The sequence below is a fragment of the Hylobates moloch genome, unplaced genomic scaffold, assembly GCF_009828535.3.
Source record: "Hylobates moloch isolate HMO894 unplaced genomic scaffold, HMol_V3 SCAFFOLD_11, whole genome shotgun sequence".
Lineage (NCBI taxonomy): Eukaryota > Metazoa > Chordata > Mammalia > Primates > Hylobatidae > Hylobates > Hylobates moloch.
Window position 1 is genome coordinate 101177481 of NW_026652286.1, and position 15434 is coordinate 101192914.

Sequence of the window (15434 nt, forward strand, 5' to 3'; positions counted from 1 at the left end):
CAAACGAAAAGCCACACACTATACATTCTCCTCTTTCCGCATATTATTAGTAAAATCTCCTTGCTTTGCAAGCATGAAATCTAACAGGGAGGTGTGAAGCGGAGGAGCTGAGCTGCAATCATACCTGCCTTTCATCAACAGGAAGTGTTTTTTTTTCCATACCAGAGCACAAATATTTTCTCATGTCTGCCAGAATAAAGATGTTGTCTCTCCTGTTCATTGTTTTTTATCCTCAGAATTGGGCATGGCACAGAACCACTACTCCATAAACATGTGTGTAATGAAATAAGAAACTAATGAGCCAATCTCCCAAGGCCTCTTGAACTGTCTGGCCCGTTTCACACTCACAGAGCCACGGGGCTAGGAAGAGGCTAAGTCACAGGAGGCAGCTCTATGGGTGATAACTGACCTACTGCCAGGCACATTAATGCCTCTTATCAGCTAATCCTGTAAGGCAAATGGGTAACATAGATCTTTTCTCTATTTTCCAAATAATGAACCTGGGGCTCAGACAGGCTACCTAGCTTGCTCCAGGTGGCAAGTGGCAGAACTGGGAATCCCAATCCTGGAACACGTCATTCAGGTCCACACCACCCCTTCCAGGAGTTTTCTCTCATCCTTCCTCAGCACAGTACTCACAAGCCCCTCCTTCCTTACCTCATCTGGGTCAGAAAGTTTGAATTCCCAGCCATCTCCTGTCCAGCTGATAAAAGACTGACAGGATTTATCAGTGAGTAATTCCAGAAGAAACTGCCACAGCTGGATTGGTCCACTGCCTAGAAACACAAGCCATTGTGAATCATTACACCAGATACTCAGCACTCTACACAGCTAATCCCCACACACGGCACTCCCACGTCCCTCTTCTCTCAGCCCATCCAGCCAGGAGAAAATGAAGGCAACAGACAGTGCACATGTCGGAGGAAGCGTTATGAGCTCGAACAGATAGAAAAGACAAAGGCCTCCCTATAAAGCAAAAGCATGGAAGAAAATGTGTCAAGTGCCTTATTTTGATTAACTTAAGGATCGGTTCATTTTTATTGCTAAACGAATTCTAGAAAGAGAACACTGTGCATATCCTCTGGGATATTCTAAGGCAGCATAATCTTTTACACCTTCAAAAACTAAGTCATTATTTTTGCCTTCAGAAGTAAGAAACATATTAACGAAGGAATGAATGTCTTTGCCAGTTTCGAACACAAGTTATGGCTCATAAGCACTGCTCTCTAGTAGGGAGCCTGCGGCCCCTGATTTGTGAGTAAGAAGGATCACCATCCTCGGGCTCTCTCACAAGAAAATAGATGTTAAATATCTGCTCAGTCATAATATTTCTCTCCACTGCCACCACCCTGCCCTTCCAGTCCACTTACAGGAAAGCACCCAAACCAAGAAAAAAAAAAAAGCATCGTTACTATTTGAGGAATTAACTTGCCACCCAGGAAATCCTTAGAGGTCAGATGAGGACTGTCTCATAGGTTCAGTATATTCTAAATTAGACACACACACACACACACACACACACACACTTCTGTCTTAGCCATCAACACTCTGATAGTCAATTTATTCTATGCTAAAAGGTTTATATCACACCAATTTCCTTTGAGGATACTTTTCTCATCTGAAATGACAATGCCACCAGTGATTCTTAATTTATAGGTGTAGGTGGAGCGACAAATAGGGGTTCAAAAGTCCATGCTTCTTGTTACATGTCTACACGGCCCCTTATAACATAAACAAACTGGGCAGAGCGGGACTGGGAACGACCCAGTCCATGTCTCTGGATGCAACCCAGGAAGCGCCGGCTCATACAAGAAAGCTTTGCTCACTAAGGCTGTAATTTTTCACCGGAGTTGCAAATTTGTCTGATCCAAGGTAAACTGAGATTTAACAGGAAACAAACTTTAGGTTCCCTCTCAATCTAAAAAAGAAATTGCCTTCATAATCCATAAGGGTAATGTCTTGTTGTATCTCATATTTCTACAAGACATTTTCACATGCATCGTTGTGCTTGCTCCCAAAATCCACACCCAACCCTCTGCTGTAAGGAGAGGCACAAGTGGTCTTACGGCTTCCTTTCTGTTGGTGCAGAAAAAGTGCTCAGCAAAGTACTGTGACTTTGCTCTGAGCCACGGTTAGTGAAATGGTGGTGCCGGGTCTAGTACCCAGGCCTTTAGACTCAAAGGACCAGGACAACCTCCAGCGAAGTAAACAAACAGCTACTGACTCGGGCTATCATCCCACAGCCAAAGGAAGTCCTCCTCCAGTAACAACTTCCTAATGGTGGCTTCCAAGGCTCCTCCTCGGCACTTGTCACGTTAAATACGAAAACATGAAGTAGCTCTACCTCCTCTTTCTGAGAATGGACCATTAGCTCTTTAAAACCACCTTGCAAGAAATACCTTACATGTATTCCACAATCAAATGACTCAGTGAATGCCTACAAAATAAAGGGACATTCGAACAACAGCCCAGAGGGCTGCACTGGTAAAGCCGTAGCTTCTTCTGTTTCTACTTTCATTTGATAAAAACCATTTCGTATTCAACTCAGGGACATTTGCACATTTCTTGGGAGTTGCCTAAAGTCATGAGCTACTCGTTTTCTGCCTGGGCTCACAACACTAACAGTGACATTCTCAGAGGAATCCACTGAGAAGCCATCCTAACGGGCACAAAGAGGTAAAACAGCAAATCACTCTCAAGAAATGCAGCTGCCAGAGCCCCGGTCACAGAATAGGTTTCTTGGAGAAATTCACAATAACTACAGAGACTGAAGATAGACATGAAGAAAACCCACCTACCCCAAAGCTATGTAAAGGAAGCCTCGGAGGAGAGGGGGTTGCTTTAGGCCCTGACAGAGAAAAACGAATGAGGGCTATGATTGCCGGTGCACCTACTACGCCGCAGACACTGTGAGTGACGTTCTACACTCGTTTCCTTCATTCCTCCCAATAATTCTGTAGGGTGGATGCAACTGTTGTGCTATTTGTTTCTACCACTTCGCAGCAGAGAAAACTGACACACTGCAAGGCCATTTAGATCAGCAGTGGAGTAGCCGGGACGGGAACCCACGCAGCCCGTCCCCAGATTCTTCATCTCAATGCTACGTTGCCCCTGGACATGACCAGGCCAAAGGCCTGGCATCTAAGCTGCCTGACTGAGTGCAGTGTTCCAAGGGATAAGGGGACCTGACTTTAAAAACTCTCTTCCCCACTTCTCACAGCAGTTGCAGGACATGGGATAGCCAGTGGTTCTCCCAGTCATCTGACCACCAGTGGTCGTGCCAGCTCCTGCCACGGCATCCACCTCCACAGATGTTTCCAGCATCCTCTTGTGGTAGCCGTTGTGTTACGTTACTTCATTGTTTCTCCTTCCCAGTGTTCACCTTAGAACCTCTCTCCCACTATCTGAAAATCTCTTTGGGGCACGGGGTCTCATGACACCAAGCCAAGGAAAGGGATGGAAAGATGGAGATCCTTCCCCCGGATGAGTCTTTGGCGTGGAGCTGTCAGCACATCTGCCGGTGCTGGAGGAGCACATTGCAGTCTCCTGCCCTTGGGACTTGGCAGCCACAATGCAGAGAAGGGACCTTCAATTCCCGTGGTTCGCACCAGCTCCCAGAGGAGGAACCCTCTGACGGAATGGTTAATTTTCCTTTTCTACCAGTGCATTTTCAAAACTGAAATGTCAAGCAGTCATAGGCTGTAGACGCTCCGCCCTGCCCTTTCTCTGTGATGTCAGCGTACGGGACCCGGTGAGTCCGGGACAGGGTGAGTACTCGCCGGAGGACTTTTGTCCTCATTGTGACTTTTCCTTTGTTCAAAAGGAATGAAAAAAGAAATTAAATTCAGGCCCTGGAAGCCCAAGTCCTAGGTGCAGAGCTCTCTCACTCTTTTTTTTCTGTTTACACCCAAGGAAAGAGGGAGGATAGACGGGAAAAGCAGATACCTAAAGAAATAATGGGAATATGAATGGGAAGAAATCTCTCCCATTGGCTTCACAATAGGACAGTCAACATAACAGAGATGTCAGTTCCAGGCTCCTTCCCCCGATTCCTGCAGAAAAACCCCACAGGCGCACTCCAGCCTAACTGGTACACACAGGGCTCACCCTTCAGAAAGCCCACATTTTTGTACCAAGTGAGAGGAGTTCATGGTGGCCGCTGAAGCTTCCCCTCTAGCACCTTTTTGCTGACTCCTAAACTGCCTTTTTGTTGTGGGGAGCAAGAGAACTAGGAAAGACATGGAAATGTTCTTCCAGCCAGAAACACTGGGCCAGGGTGGGCTCAGTTCCTGGCTGGGCCAGTGGATGGTCTAATACAGAAGCCTGTTTCCACAGCAATGCATCACCCTCACTTCAGGTCTGGGAGGCGACTTCAGGGCCACTTGGAAACCCAAAGCTTAGAGGCAGCTCTGGGGTTGGAAGCCACACTGGCTACACAGATCCACCAGCGACACCCACATCCAGGCCCATCAGAAGTTCTCACACCCAAGACTGGTGTAGAAAATGAATGAGTCCAGCACTCCCAGTTACGACTCTTCTAGAGGGTGTTTCTGTGCTGCTTAGCGGAGGTCTGCCCAAATCCACAGGGCTCCAGGGCCCCATCCCTTGCCCTTGCTCCAACATATCCTAAACTTGTAAAGCCTCTTCCTCCATTCCCCCTGCAACTCCCCCTTATCCCTGTGCCCAGCCCCTTCCACCTACCCAAATGGACTGTGGTCCCAGTGACCTTTGTCCCCCAGAGCAGAAAACGGTACTAAGAATAGCGCCAGTCATGGGAAGGGGAGCTCACATGTTCAGTGTGACTCACAATGGTGTCCCTGTCTGGGATCTCCAAGGCAGTCAACAGCACCCTTCACGATGCTGCCCGGGAGTGTCACACATCAGGAATCCAGTGGCATCACTGGGAAAGTATGCTTCTCAAGTCGAAGCTCTGAGCCACAACAACAGAGGGGTCCCTGTTAGAAGGAGGTCTCTTTCCAGAGCCATGAGGGCGGGAGAGCACCACACACACACTCCACACACCCATCTCCCATGGCACGGAGCCTCCACACCCCCTGCCGTCTGCTCCCTCTCCACCCTCCCTCTCAGGCGGCTGCAGGGGAATTTCCTTCTACTGCTTTGTTCTTCTCAGCCTCTGGAGAAGAGGACAGTTCTTACTACACACTGACAGGCCTGATTTGAAGAACATGCTACAAGCTCAGAAGAAGAAATACCAGGTGGGAACTTGGAGAGCTCCCAAGGCCACAAAGCAAATCACACCAAGGATGTTCACCCCCTCAGGGGACCCCCAAGGCTCCTCAAATCTAAGGCAACAATCTCACTTTTTAAAAAATCGTCAAGCTTCAAGTAAATTCCTGCCCATTTGGGTCATGTTTCCTTGTCTGGGAGCTGCAAGGCCCATTATCTGTCTCAATGAGGAGCTGGTTATTAAAAATCCCCTGCTATTCTGGTCCCTTGCCCTGAGGCTGAGAACTGAGCAGCATAAATACATATACAGCAGTGGGCTAGGTCAAGGTGGTTAGTAACATGCTCTTGGTGGAAATCCCTTCCATTTACCAATTTGTCAGTACCATTCTTCTCATCTTCCAGGTCTGGGAGTTGCCTGCCTGTGACAAGGACATCCGCACAGCAAGTGAACAGGGTCAGGTTGAACTTCACTTTTTCCTTCTACTCCTTCCTCATTTCCATTCCAACCACAAGTTCTCACTCTTGTCACCTGTGCTCTGCTGAGAGGAGAACACAGGAGTTTTCTTCCAAACAGATGGAGGTCAACGCTGGGCGGGCACCTTCCCAGGCAGTCTCCTCGTATTTCCATTGTACCTGGCTTGCACCAAGACCACCCCACTGGTTTGGTCTCTGTCCATGTCTCCCATCACTAGAATATATGCTCTAAGGACAGGGACTTTGTTTTTTCACTGCTTCAACCCAAAGCCTAGCACAGTGCCTCACCAACAAACACCAACAAACAAAAAATTCTTTGCTCCTGAATGACTCCTGTGTCGTTTGACACGTTCTCCCTGCGAACACAGACTATATCTTACTGAGCCATATATCCTCAATGCCAGGTATGATAGCTTGTCTTCAGCAGGTACTCATTAAATATTTTCTCAATTATATTACTGAAACAAACCTCCTCTGAAGAAAGGCATAAGGATTAGAAAGGCCGCTCAAATGGCTTCTCTCTATTAAACTCTATTTGGGGCCAAACAATATGGGTGACCTTCAGGCTGCATTTCATCAACGTGTTCCCAAAAACGAAAACGACCACCTGTCCTTTGGGAGTTAATTTGCTACTTTAAGAAGCTAATCCCTTTAGCTCTATTCTAAAAGTCAAATCAAATACCTCGGTGTGGGCAGGACACCACATTTATTTTAACCTATGAAACTCTCATGGTTGGTCACCCTTGCAATAGGGCTGACTCTGCCCTGATAGCACACATCTGGCAGGTGGCCCTAAAACAGAGGAACAGGCCTGGCTGGCCCCTCCCTTCCAGCCAGGTGTCTCTACCCACAGCCAAACGATGATGGCAAAAACAGAACATTCGAATCCAGAAATGACCCATCTGTTCACAAGTGTATCAATCTGCCTTTCATGCTACCATAGGAGGACGCACCTCTGAGGGTGGGGTGGGTGACTCCCCAGTCCAAGCATCACCCCTTTCTGTCAACCCTCTTCTAAATCACCATTCACCAAGGCCCCTAAATCTCCTGATTTCCATTAAGTTTAAGGACAAAACAAAAAACATCCTGACAGTTTCTTGGCCTCTGGACCAAGCTCAACCTGAAGCTGCACAAAGTCTTGTTGCCTGAGGATGAATAACTCAAGAAACTGTATTGCCGGACTGATTGGCAATCAAGACACTGGGAAAATTATTTGAAGAAGATTAAGGGCCAGGAGTGCTTGATATTTTGGCTGAGTTCTATGCCTCTCATTTCTTCTGAGTTGTACCTTTTCTTTGGCCCACCCTGACCCAATCTTATCTCATCTCTAACACACTCCATGTGTAACACATCCTATAACTGGTCAATGTGGGCTTGGTTTAAAGACTCACTGTGTGTCAATATATTCTATAAACATGTTCCTGTATCAGTGGCTAATAACTCAAGGGCAGTGATTGGGAATATAACGTCCAATAATTCAACTCAAACAACAAAGAACATTCTGACAGGTGTTTGGAAAGCATACTTGCTGAACACAATGATGAACAACAACTTTATAAACTTGTATTTGTTGCTGAGATAGCCAGTATCTAACCATGAAAAAGAGTGAGAAAACAGCTCTCAAATCAATTAAAACCAGTCTTTGACTGCCGAGTTCATGTCTCTTGCAAACGAAAGGAGGAGGAGTGTCAAAAAATTTAAAAATAAAAGCCATTTTACATGTCAGGCAGTGGAATACTGAGTGATGACGGCATCCTATAAAATTAAAATATATGATGCCTGTGGGAAAGCCCCGCGTAGGGAGTTGAGGGTGACGAGGCTTTGATATCAGTTCTTCCCTGAATCACCATGCAATCTTACACAACTCATTTAATCTCTCTGGGCTTTACTTTTTCCTTCCCTAAAATGGAAATAGTAATCTCTGCTTCTCTTTACTTTATAAAAATCTAAATTAAGTCCTTACTACAAAAATCTGCATATATACATATATATAGACAGAGAGAGAGAAAGAGACTTAAAGAGGTGAATAATTTAGGAGCAATTGAATATACAATAATGGAATTACACAGAAGAATGAAACAACAGAAAATATATTTTTAAAAACAATTTTCAGTAAAAAACAAGAAAGAAAAAAGATGCATTTAAAAAAAATTGTAAAAGCACTAGAAAAAATCTAATTAGACTTCCAAGGATTAAATTGGCCTTTTGTATGGCAACTTTGAAAAAGTAGAAAGTTGGAGGTTAGGGAAAAAAAAGTTAAAGTATACGAATGTAAAAATTTTTAATATTTTAAATGAGAATAACCATTTAGGACTTTCTTAAGTTAGGGAAGACTCTGAAATCCTTGTTCCTATGTTAAAAGTACATACGCACAAAAAGAGACAGCAGATGCAAACTGCTTTGCAAGTGAAAGTATCACAGGCATATATAGTTTAGGGAAATCTTGGCCACAGATGGACTTAGATCCTCTTTTCCCGATGCACCTTTTTCCTTAGTTATTCATGTCCCTCACCAAGTATTCTTCACCTAAGTAGTATATAGAGCTCACCTAGAGCAAGTTCAACATCGTTCCCCACAAATGCCAATAGTTTGGGCCCAAAGAGACGGGTCCCACCAGCATTAACTGGGGTTCAAGCAGTACCTCTTGTCCAGCCATCAGTGCCCAAGACAGGCTTGACAGCAAGACCAGGTGGCTGGCAATTGGCCAGTGGAGTCCTCCCACCTGGAACAGGGTTAAGTGAGGCTTATTTGGCCAGTCTGACTTGGGTCTGAGAACAAGACAGTTACGCATTTTTAGGGTATGAGGGAAAGACCTTTGTTTTTGCTCTGGCTCTGCACACCTGCAAGTGCTCAAGTACACATGTGTGGGGGCGGCAGCAGGAGAAAGGGGACTGTTCCTCTCTTAAAGGGGCAGTCTCTATTCAAATGCAACCACCTCTTTCTTCTAAACCATCAGTAACTGTCTAACACATTCAAGCTAACACTCAGACACAAACTTGGACAGTGAGCCAGCGAAGCTCAAGTCAGGAAGTGGGTTTCTTTATAGCTCTTTCCTCCTGATGTCTTCTAGGTAACCGGTTCTTTTAAGAAGTCACCAGAGATGGGTTAGGTTTGGATTTGAGGGAAGGGGATAAGAATTTTGTTATAAACCAAAGAAATGGTTTTTCCAGCCACTATAAATGTACAAAGAAAAATCTTCCTAAGTATGTAGGTAATGAGAAGAAAGAAAGATATGTCCACTGATCCGGGTTAGAAAACAGGACTTTAGAAGTCGGAAGATTCTAGTCTTTTCTCAGGAGGATTCTCAACTTGATCCCTGGAATTTATTTTATCTAAGGGTTAAGTTTTCCCTGTATGTCAAGAATGAGAGAAATCGCTAGTTAGGTATATTAGAATCCGTGGAAGGTAGCTGAACTAGATCCTAAGGGATCATTTGCACACCAAATTTTGTAAGCATTTATTCAGCATATAATCTCTGAACACTCCTCAAATGTAGCCAGAGTCTGTTGAATAGCAAAACACAATATTTACAACAGCATGGAGATAGTGGAACAAGTACTTTTTGTGTCACCATAATGTGATGAGCTGAAAGTGTCCTACCTACGCCTTTAAAGAAAAAAGAAGAGAACCTAGCCTTGAGAGGCCTCCATAAGAAACTCCACTGCCTCAGCTCTGAATGTCAAACACCTCCACAGACCTGTGCCCTGTGAGCATCTCCAACAAAGCAAGTCCCATCCTTGTTTCAGAGTTTAAACTTTCACATTCAATCACTCTAGGAGAACTTTCACTCTCATTATCTCTCAGGGAGAGGTGAGTCATACAAAAGACAATAAAGTTTGGGGAGTTACAGTCAACAACATGCGTTGAACTCAGAAGCCCATCACGGGCCACCGAGAGTGTCGGGACACATGGTCTTGAGTCCCGCCACATGGAAAAGCTGTGCTGGTCTCAACAAGCCATGTTTATAGGTCAGGTCCCTGCAGCTGTCACACTACCTGTTCTACTCAGATCTCCTGCTTCAGGGAACATAACTGACTGGCTCTACCATGTCCACACCAGTACCCCCCTTCCTGGGGGGTGCTCCAGCCAGGGACTGAGCACGGTGAGGGCATGCAGGTCCACTCCTGTGAGACACAGAGCTCCTCCAGCAGACAACCTTGACCCAAGGATCCCCTGGGCCCAGCCAAAGTTTTCTTGGAATGGAGCTGCAGTTGAGGGCTCTTTCTACCCAAATCTCCACCTTCCAGACCTGCAGCATAGTCTGAAGGTTCCCCTGCCTTCTCTTCGCTGCCTTTTTTTCCTTCATAGATGCTCCTTCCGTAAACATCTTGCACATCTAATCATGTCTTGGCACCTGCTTTCCGGCACACTCAAACTAACACAGTATTTTGAATATTTTCTGACATGTGAAAACCCTGAAAGTCATCTTATTTGTTGTTTGCTGTGTGACATTGGGCTAGACCTCCTCCTCTAAAAAGAAAAAAAAAAGTCTCGATTCCCTCATTTATACAATGGGCATAACAGAAACTTCCTCATGTGATATTTGGTGAAGGATTTAAAAAGTCAGTATATATGAAGGAGTCTAAGCACACAGTAGGAACTTAATACATCTGGGATTGAGCTAAATAACTGAAGAGACCTAATCTATTATTAAATACCTGCTACGCCCCATGACACTGCCAGCAATTACTGCAATTCTACAAGTAAAATGTGTTGTTTCCTGGCCTCAGGGAACTTAGAATTATACTGGAAAAACAAAAGGTTTGGAGAATACTATGGAACGTAGGTGACAGCTAGCACTTAGAGCCTGGCTTCCTGTAGACCCAGCACCGCTCCAGGTGCTCTCCATAAACTAATTCATTCGTTCTCACCGAAAGCCTACGGTATAGAAACTATTATTATTGCCATTTGCAGACGAGAAAACAGATACAGAGATGTTAGCTTGCCAAAGGTTACACAGCTGCTCACTGGCAGGGCCTGACTCCATGCTCTGAATTCTACAGGAATAGCCCCTGAATGTTGCCCTTGGTAAAACCGCACGGGATGACCACCCTTTCTTGTGTTTAACCTGGACTTCTCTACCTGCAGACATTCCCAAGTGACTGATGGGGTGCTGATGAGCACTCCAACCTGCAGGCATCACATGCAAGTCACTTTAGGGAGACAGGAAGGGCAGAGCTTCTCTTGAATGAGCCTCTACAAAGAGCAGCAGCTGCTCACTCTCTGCAGCAGGGGAGGCCGTCGAGGGAAAAGAAAGAAGTGCCCAGGGGGCAAAAGCAGGGTCATCTGGGACACCTGGCAGGGCCTTTCCCAACAGAGGTGATGGGGAGTTTCCGAGGCCTGTTGTTTAAAGGCAATAAAGACTGGTGTGGATGTCTCAGCAGCACGCTGGCTGCATTCTGCTCAGTGGAAACATTTTGCTTCCTCCAAAGGTGGAGCTTCGAACTGGAGACAGAGTGGAATTCCAGAACAGTCACCACCCAATTCCATTATTTGTAGTGAGACTTTATTAAAGAAACAGTAACCCCAAAAATCTAAGACTCAGAGACTCCTCCTCTAAAACAGGCAGTGGGCTACACCCAGAACAGAGGGGTCAAGCTGTGAGTCTCCTGGTATCCAAAATCCAGGCACCCTCAAGGCCTCAGAGAGTTGTAAACAGCACCAGGGTGCGAGATATATTGTACAGTATGAATAGATCTCTTCTGTCCAAAGACTACTTGCAAGGTATTACCGTAGCTGAATCAAGACACTAAGGTGCTTCAGCCAGTTGTGGTCTTTGAAAGCCATGACAGAAATAGGCAATCACCACTTTCCACATTTTTTAAAAGACATTTAGAAAAAAAAAAAAAAGTCCATAGTGAGGACGAATCTTTTTACCATGTGATCTTTTTCTACTGGTAACAGATGATTAGGAAAAATTCATACAAAACTAATCAGTTAGGAGGCAGAAACAGTGAAATTACTCACAGGCAATAGAAAAGAGCTTTGCCTCCTAACCAGTTCAAATCTTCCCGGGAATTCTCCTCCTCAGTGCTCCAAAGTATTTTCCTGTCAATCACATAACTGAGCAGCATGTGAGTCTATTACTCCTCTGAGATCCCCAGGTCCACGCCAGGCACCCCTTTAGGATCCACTGCTAAACCCAGCACCATGAATGGAATCCCTGCCAGCATCTCAGCTGCTGGCTGACAGGAAGGCTCTATTTCAGCTGAGGGGGGCTGCCAGCTTCCTGCAACTAGTTAATCACAGCAGCCTCTGAGCAAGAAAGGGAAGATACTCTGTTTCTGCCCTTCTCATTCCCAAGAACTTGTCCTCTTATCCAATCAGGTGCTGCCCAAGGATGGTCTACATTGAGACTGTGATGGCTTCAGCAAGCCTGGAAGCCAGCCCCAGCTTTGCCTGGCCTGCAGACCTCAGTGAAGTGCCCTAACTTCTCTGGGCCTGTCTTTAGCCAGTTCACACTGTCTTACACCACAGCATTTACATGGAGAGACTTTCGATTCCAGAGCTTGGCTCCTGTTACCCCCCAAATTAAAAGGCTCTTACATTGTTCCTAATCACATGCCCACAGCACAAATTCACACTGCACAAGTAACCTGCTTTTACTCTTTCCTTATCACTAACTTAGGCTCATACCAAAAGTTTCCTCAGTTGTTTTTTGTGCCTGAATATATTGAGATTATTTTGCAATCAAGCCTTCCTTCAGAAAACTGTGATTTCAGCTAATGCTGCCAAATCTCAGGTTTCATTCTGAATTGAAGGACTTTGAAGCACTTCCTTTTGCAGTAAAGTTGTTTATTTTCAAAAACATGTTTTAGCAGTAGTTTTGGGTTACTGAACCCTAAAACTCAACTACGAGCCAGAACTCTAAGGTTCTGGACTTGGCCCTGGGACTTTCTTATTGTGTGACTTCAGATTGGCTCTAGAGTCATCTATGAAATGACAAGAAGAGGATTTATTTCAGGGCAGAATCAATTTGAGAGGACCTAGAGGAGAACGTACGGGGCTTCTTTTTTTTTTTTTTTTTTTTTTTTTTTTTGAGATGGAGTCTCGCTCTGTCACCCAGGCTGGAGTGCAGTGGCGTGATCTCGGCTCACTACAAGCTCCGCCTCCCGGGTTCACAGCATTCTCCTGCCTCAGCCTCCTGAGTAGCTGGGACTACAGGCGCCCGCCACCACGCCCAGCTAATTTTTTGTATTTTTAGCACAGACGGGGTTTCACTGCATTAGCCAGGATGGTCTCCATCTCCTGACCTTGTTATCTGCCCGCCTCGGCCTCCCAAAGTGCTGGGATTACAGGCGTGAGCCACCGCGCCCGGCCCAGCTCTTCTTTTCCTGCAAGACTAGTACCTTTTTGTGTGTGTGTGTGATGTCTCACACCAAAAAAAAAAATTTTGAAAGTTGAATTCCAGATAGTCCCAAATTTAGCCTTAAGGAAACCGAAGGACTGCCTACTTATAAATCTGCATAACACCATAAAATGTAATTTCATTACAGTTAATGAATGGCTTTAGGTTTAGCCTTTTTCAGGCTCCTAGAAAACAAGAAAACCACTTCATTCATAATTGCAAATCAAAGAGTGCAAACACACCTAGACATTGATAAGGGCATTACCACCAGACCTGCTCAACAACAGCTGCAGAAGTGATAGGACTCCTTATCTGTGGCTATGTCTGACAATCTGGAATGAAGTTCAATAAAGGTGATTTATAGGTCAATAATTCTGGATGGAAGCCAAGGCCAGCTCTCCTCCCTCCCACATACCCCTAACCCACATACGCATAGTGTTCATTAGTGACAAGAGGGAGACAAGGTCCTAATCAGTCTAGGCAGGCAACTGCAATAACCAGGGAGTACTCTCATTCTCTAATATGAAGAAAAGATTTTCTATTCAGGTGAGACATTTGGTGCTTAAGATTCAATTCAGAAGCTACCTCTGTGCAGAATGCAATTACATACATGGCCTTGAATAAGGCATTTTTTTGTGCCTCAGTTTCATCATCTATGAAATGGGACTAGAGGGGTTGAGAGGAAGACAGACTACTATGTGACAACCTATTATATTATTCTATACCTACTGAAATGGAAAAGCAAGAGGAAGAAGAGATGCCTATGTTTTTCAAGGACTTGGAAAGCATTTTGCTTAGGTCTATAAAATGTATATAGAAAACGTTGGGCTACTTCTCTAGGACTGTGTTGTAATTAGGAGGGGTTCATAATGTATCTTCGAACAAAAGAAAATGGAGCTTTCTGATGGTATCAGTTTGATAACCGTAAACCGTTCACAGTAAGGTAAGGAGGTGCATTTTGGCGGAAGCCAACATTGCATTTGATGTATTCTTAACTCAGCTAACAGGCAGGCTTTCAAGCCATGTTATCTGCCCCCGCATCTTGACCTAATTTAACAAGTTGCTATGGGAGCCCAGTGAAGGTTGATGCAATTTTCTTATCTTTGGAGGAAGAATGTAACTGTGCAAGAGAATGTGAAAATTCAGTTTCAAACTGATTTCCACACTTACAGTGCAGTAAGAAAGACATCCTATCAAGAAGTAAAATGTATTCCTTTGGAGGTGATAGGGACAAAGACCCAGACTCCTGGTGAAATGGCAGGAAGATAGATTCTCTTCCCAGCTTGGAGAATCTAAGCATGCACCCTTTAATTTAGGCCAAGTAATAGTGACATAGAGCTATGTGTACCCCTACTGTGTGGCCAAACATACTCTGGAGCAATCAAATTTTAAGGGAACAGACAGAAAAGTTGAGCAGAACCTGAGAAGGTAAGTGTGACTTTTACAAGCAATAAAATGTATTGCCAACAAGTGTATACAATGATTTCCGCTTTCCAAAGTACTTTTGCTAATTTCAGCTCATCTTAACATGTCTGCATAAAGCTAGACAGCCATTTATAGGCACTCTAGTGACTGCCTCAGGTGGTGGGTGAGGCTGTATGGGCACATTTCATCTGCTTCCCTATTTCCTAGGATGCATCTTAAATGAGGTTGGCGGGGGCACCATGAGGGTGTGAGATCACCCTCATAGGGTGAGTCTGCAGTACAGGCAGGAGGTGTTCACCAGGTATCAATTACAGGAAAAAAAAAAAAAATACTAAAATGTGGGCTGCTCCTCACATACCTAACAAATCCCAACTTTCATTCAGACCACAACAATAGGAGAATCCAGTTCAAGTCTAAGGATATTTAAAATATCTTGAATCCAAGGAGACAGTGAGCCCTCATACTCGCTTTTCTGCACTCAATATGTGCTCAAACATTTGCTGAAATAATTGAATTCTTATAATTGAGGGTTTTTTTCTCTATGTCTAGCACAATGTCTAGCATTCATTTATTTAATTAGTTGATTTAATTCAATTACATTTTCACAGATTTCCTGCCACCAAGATAAGAATGAACACTTCTACTTCACTAAAAGTAGAAAAGGGTACAAGGTAAATTTGCCTAAAACCACACAGTGTGTTAGAGTTGGGAGGAAACACAGAGGACTTCTGTTTTCTGGACTATTATTCTCGCCACCACATGAGATAGTATAAAAAGTGAAATTGCAATTGTCAAGGAGAAAGAATTAAATGGTAAGGGCTTCAAAAATGTTTTTTCATTAAAATGATTACTTCAGACTTTGAGACTTTTAAGTGATAGTCACCACCCCTTCTCTTCTACTCACTAAATGTTTTACTCCCTTATCCCATGTCTGAAGAAAGAGAGAGAGAGAAAAGAAGGAAAGAAGGAAGGGAGGAAGGAAGGGAGGAAGGGAGGGAGG

The 15434-nt window shown here is 44.6% G+C and overlaps 1 protein-coding gene across 4 annotated transcripts in view; it reads right to left on the bottom strand.

Annotated features, from left to right (window-relative positions):
• Positions 1-15434, bottom strand: part of ETS1 (ETS proto-oncogene 1, transcription factor) — a 128957-nt gene that overhangs the window by 4074 nt on the left and 109449 nt on the right. For all 4 annotated transcript variants that reach the window (XM_032167870.1, XM_058446770.1, XM_032167871.2 and 1 more), the window contains one exon: positions 658-776. In XM_032167870.1, coding sequence (XP_032023761.1) covers positions 658-776 — 119 coding nt within the window. The remainder of the gene's footprint in view (positions 1-657; positions 777-15434) is intronic.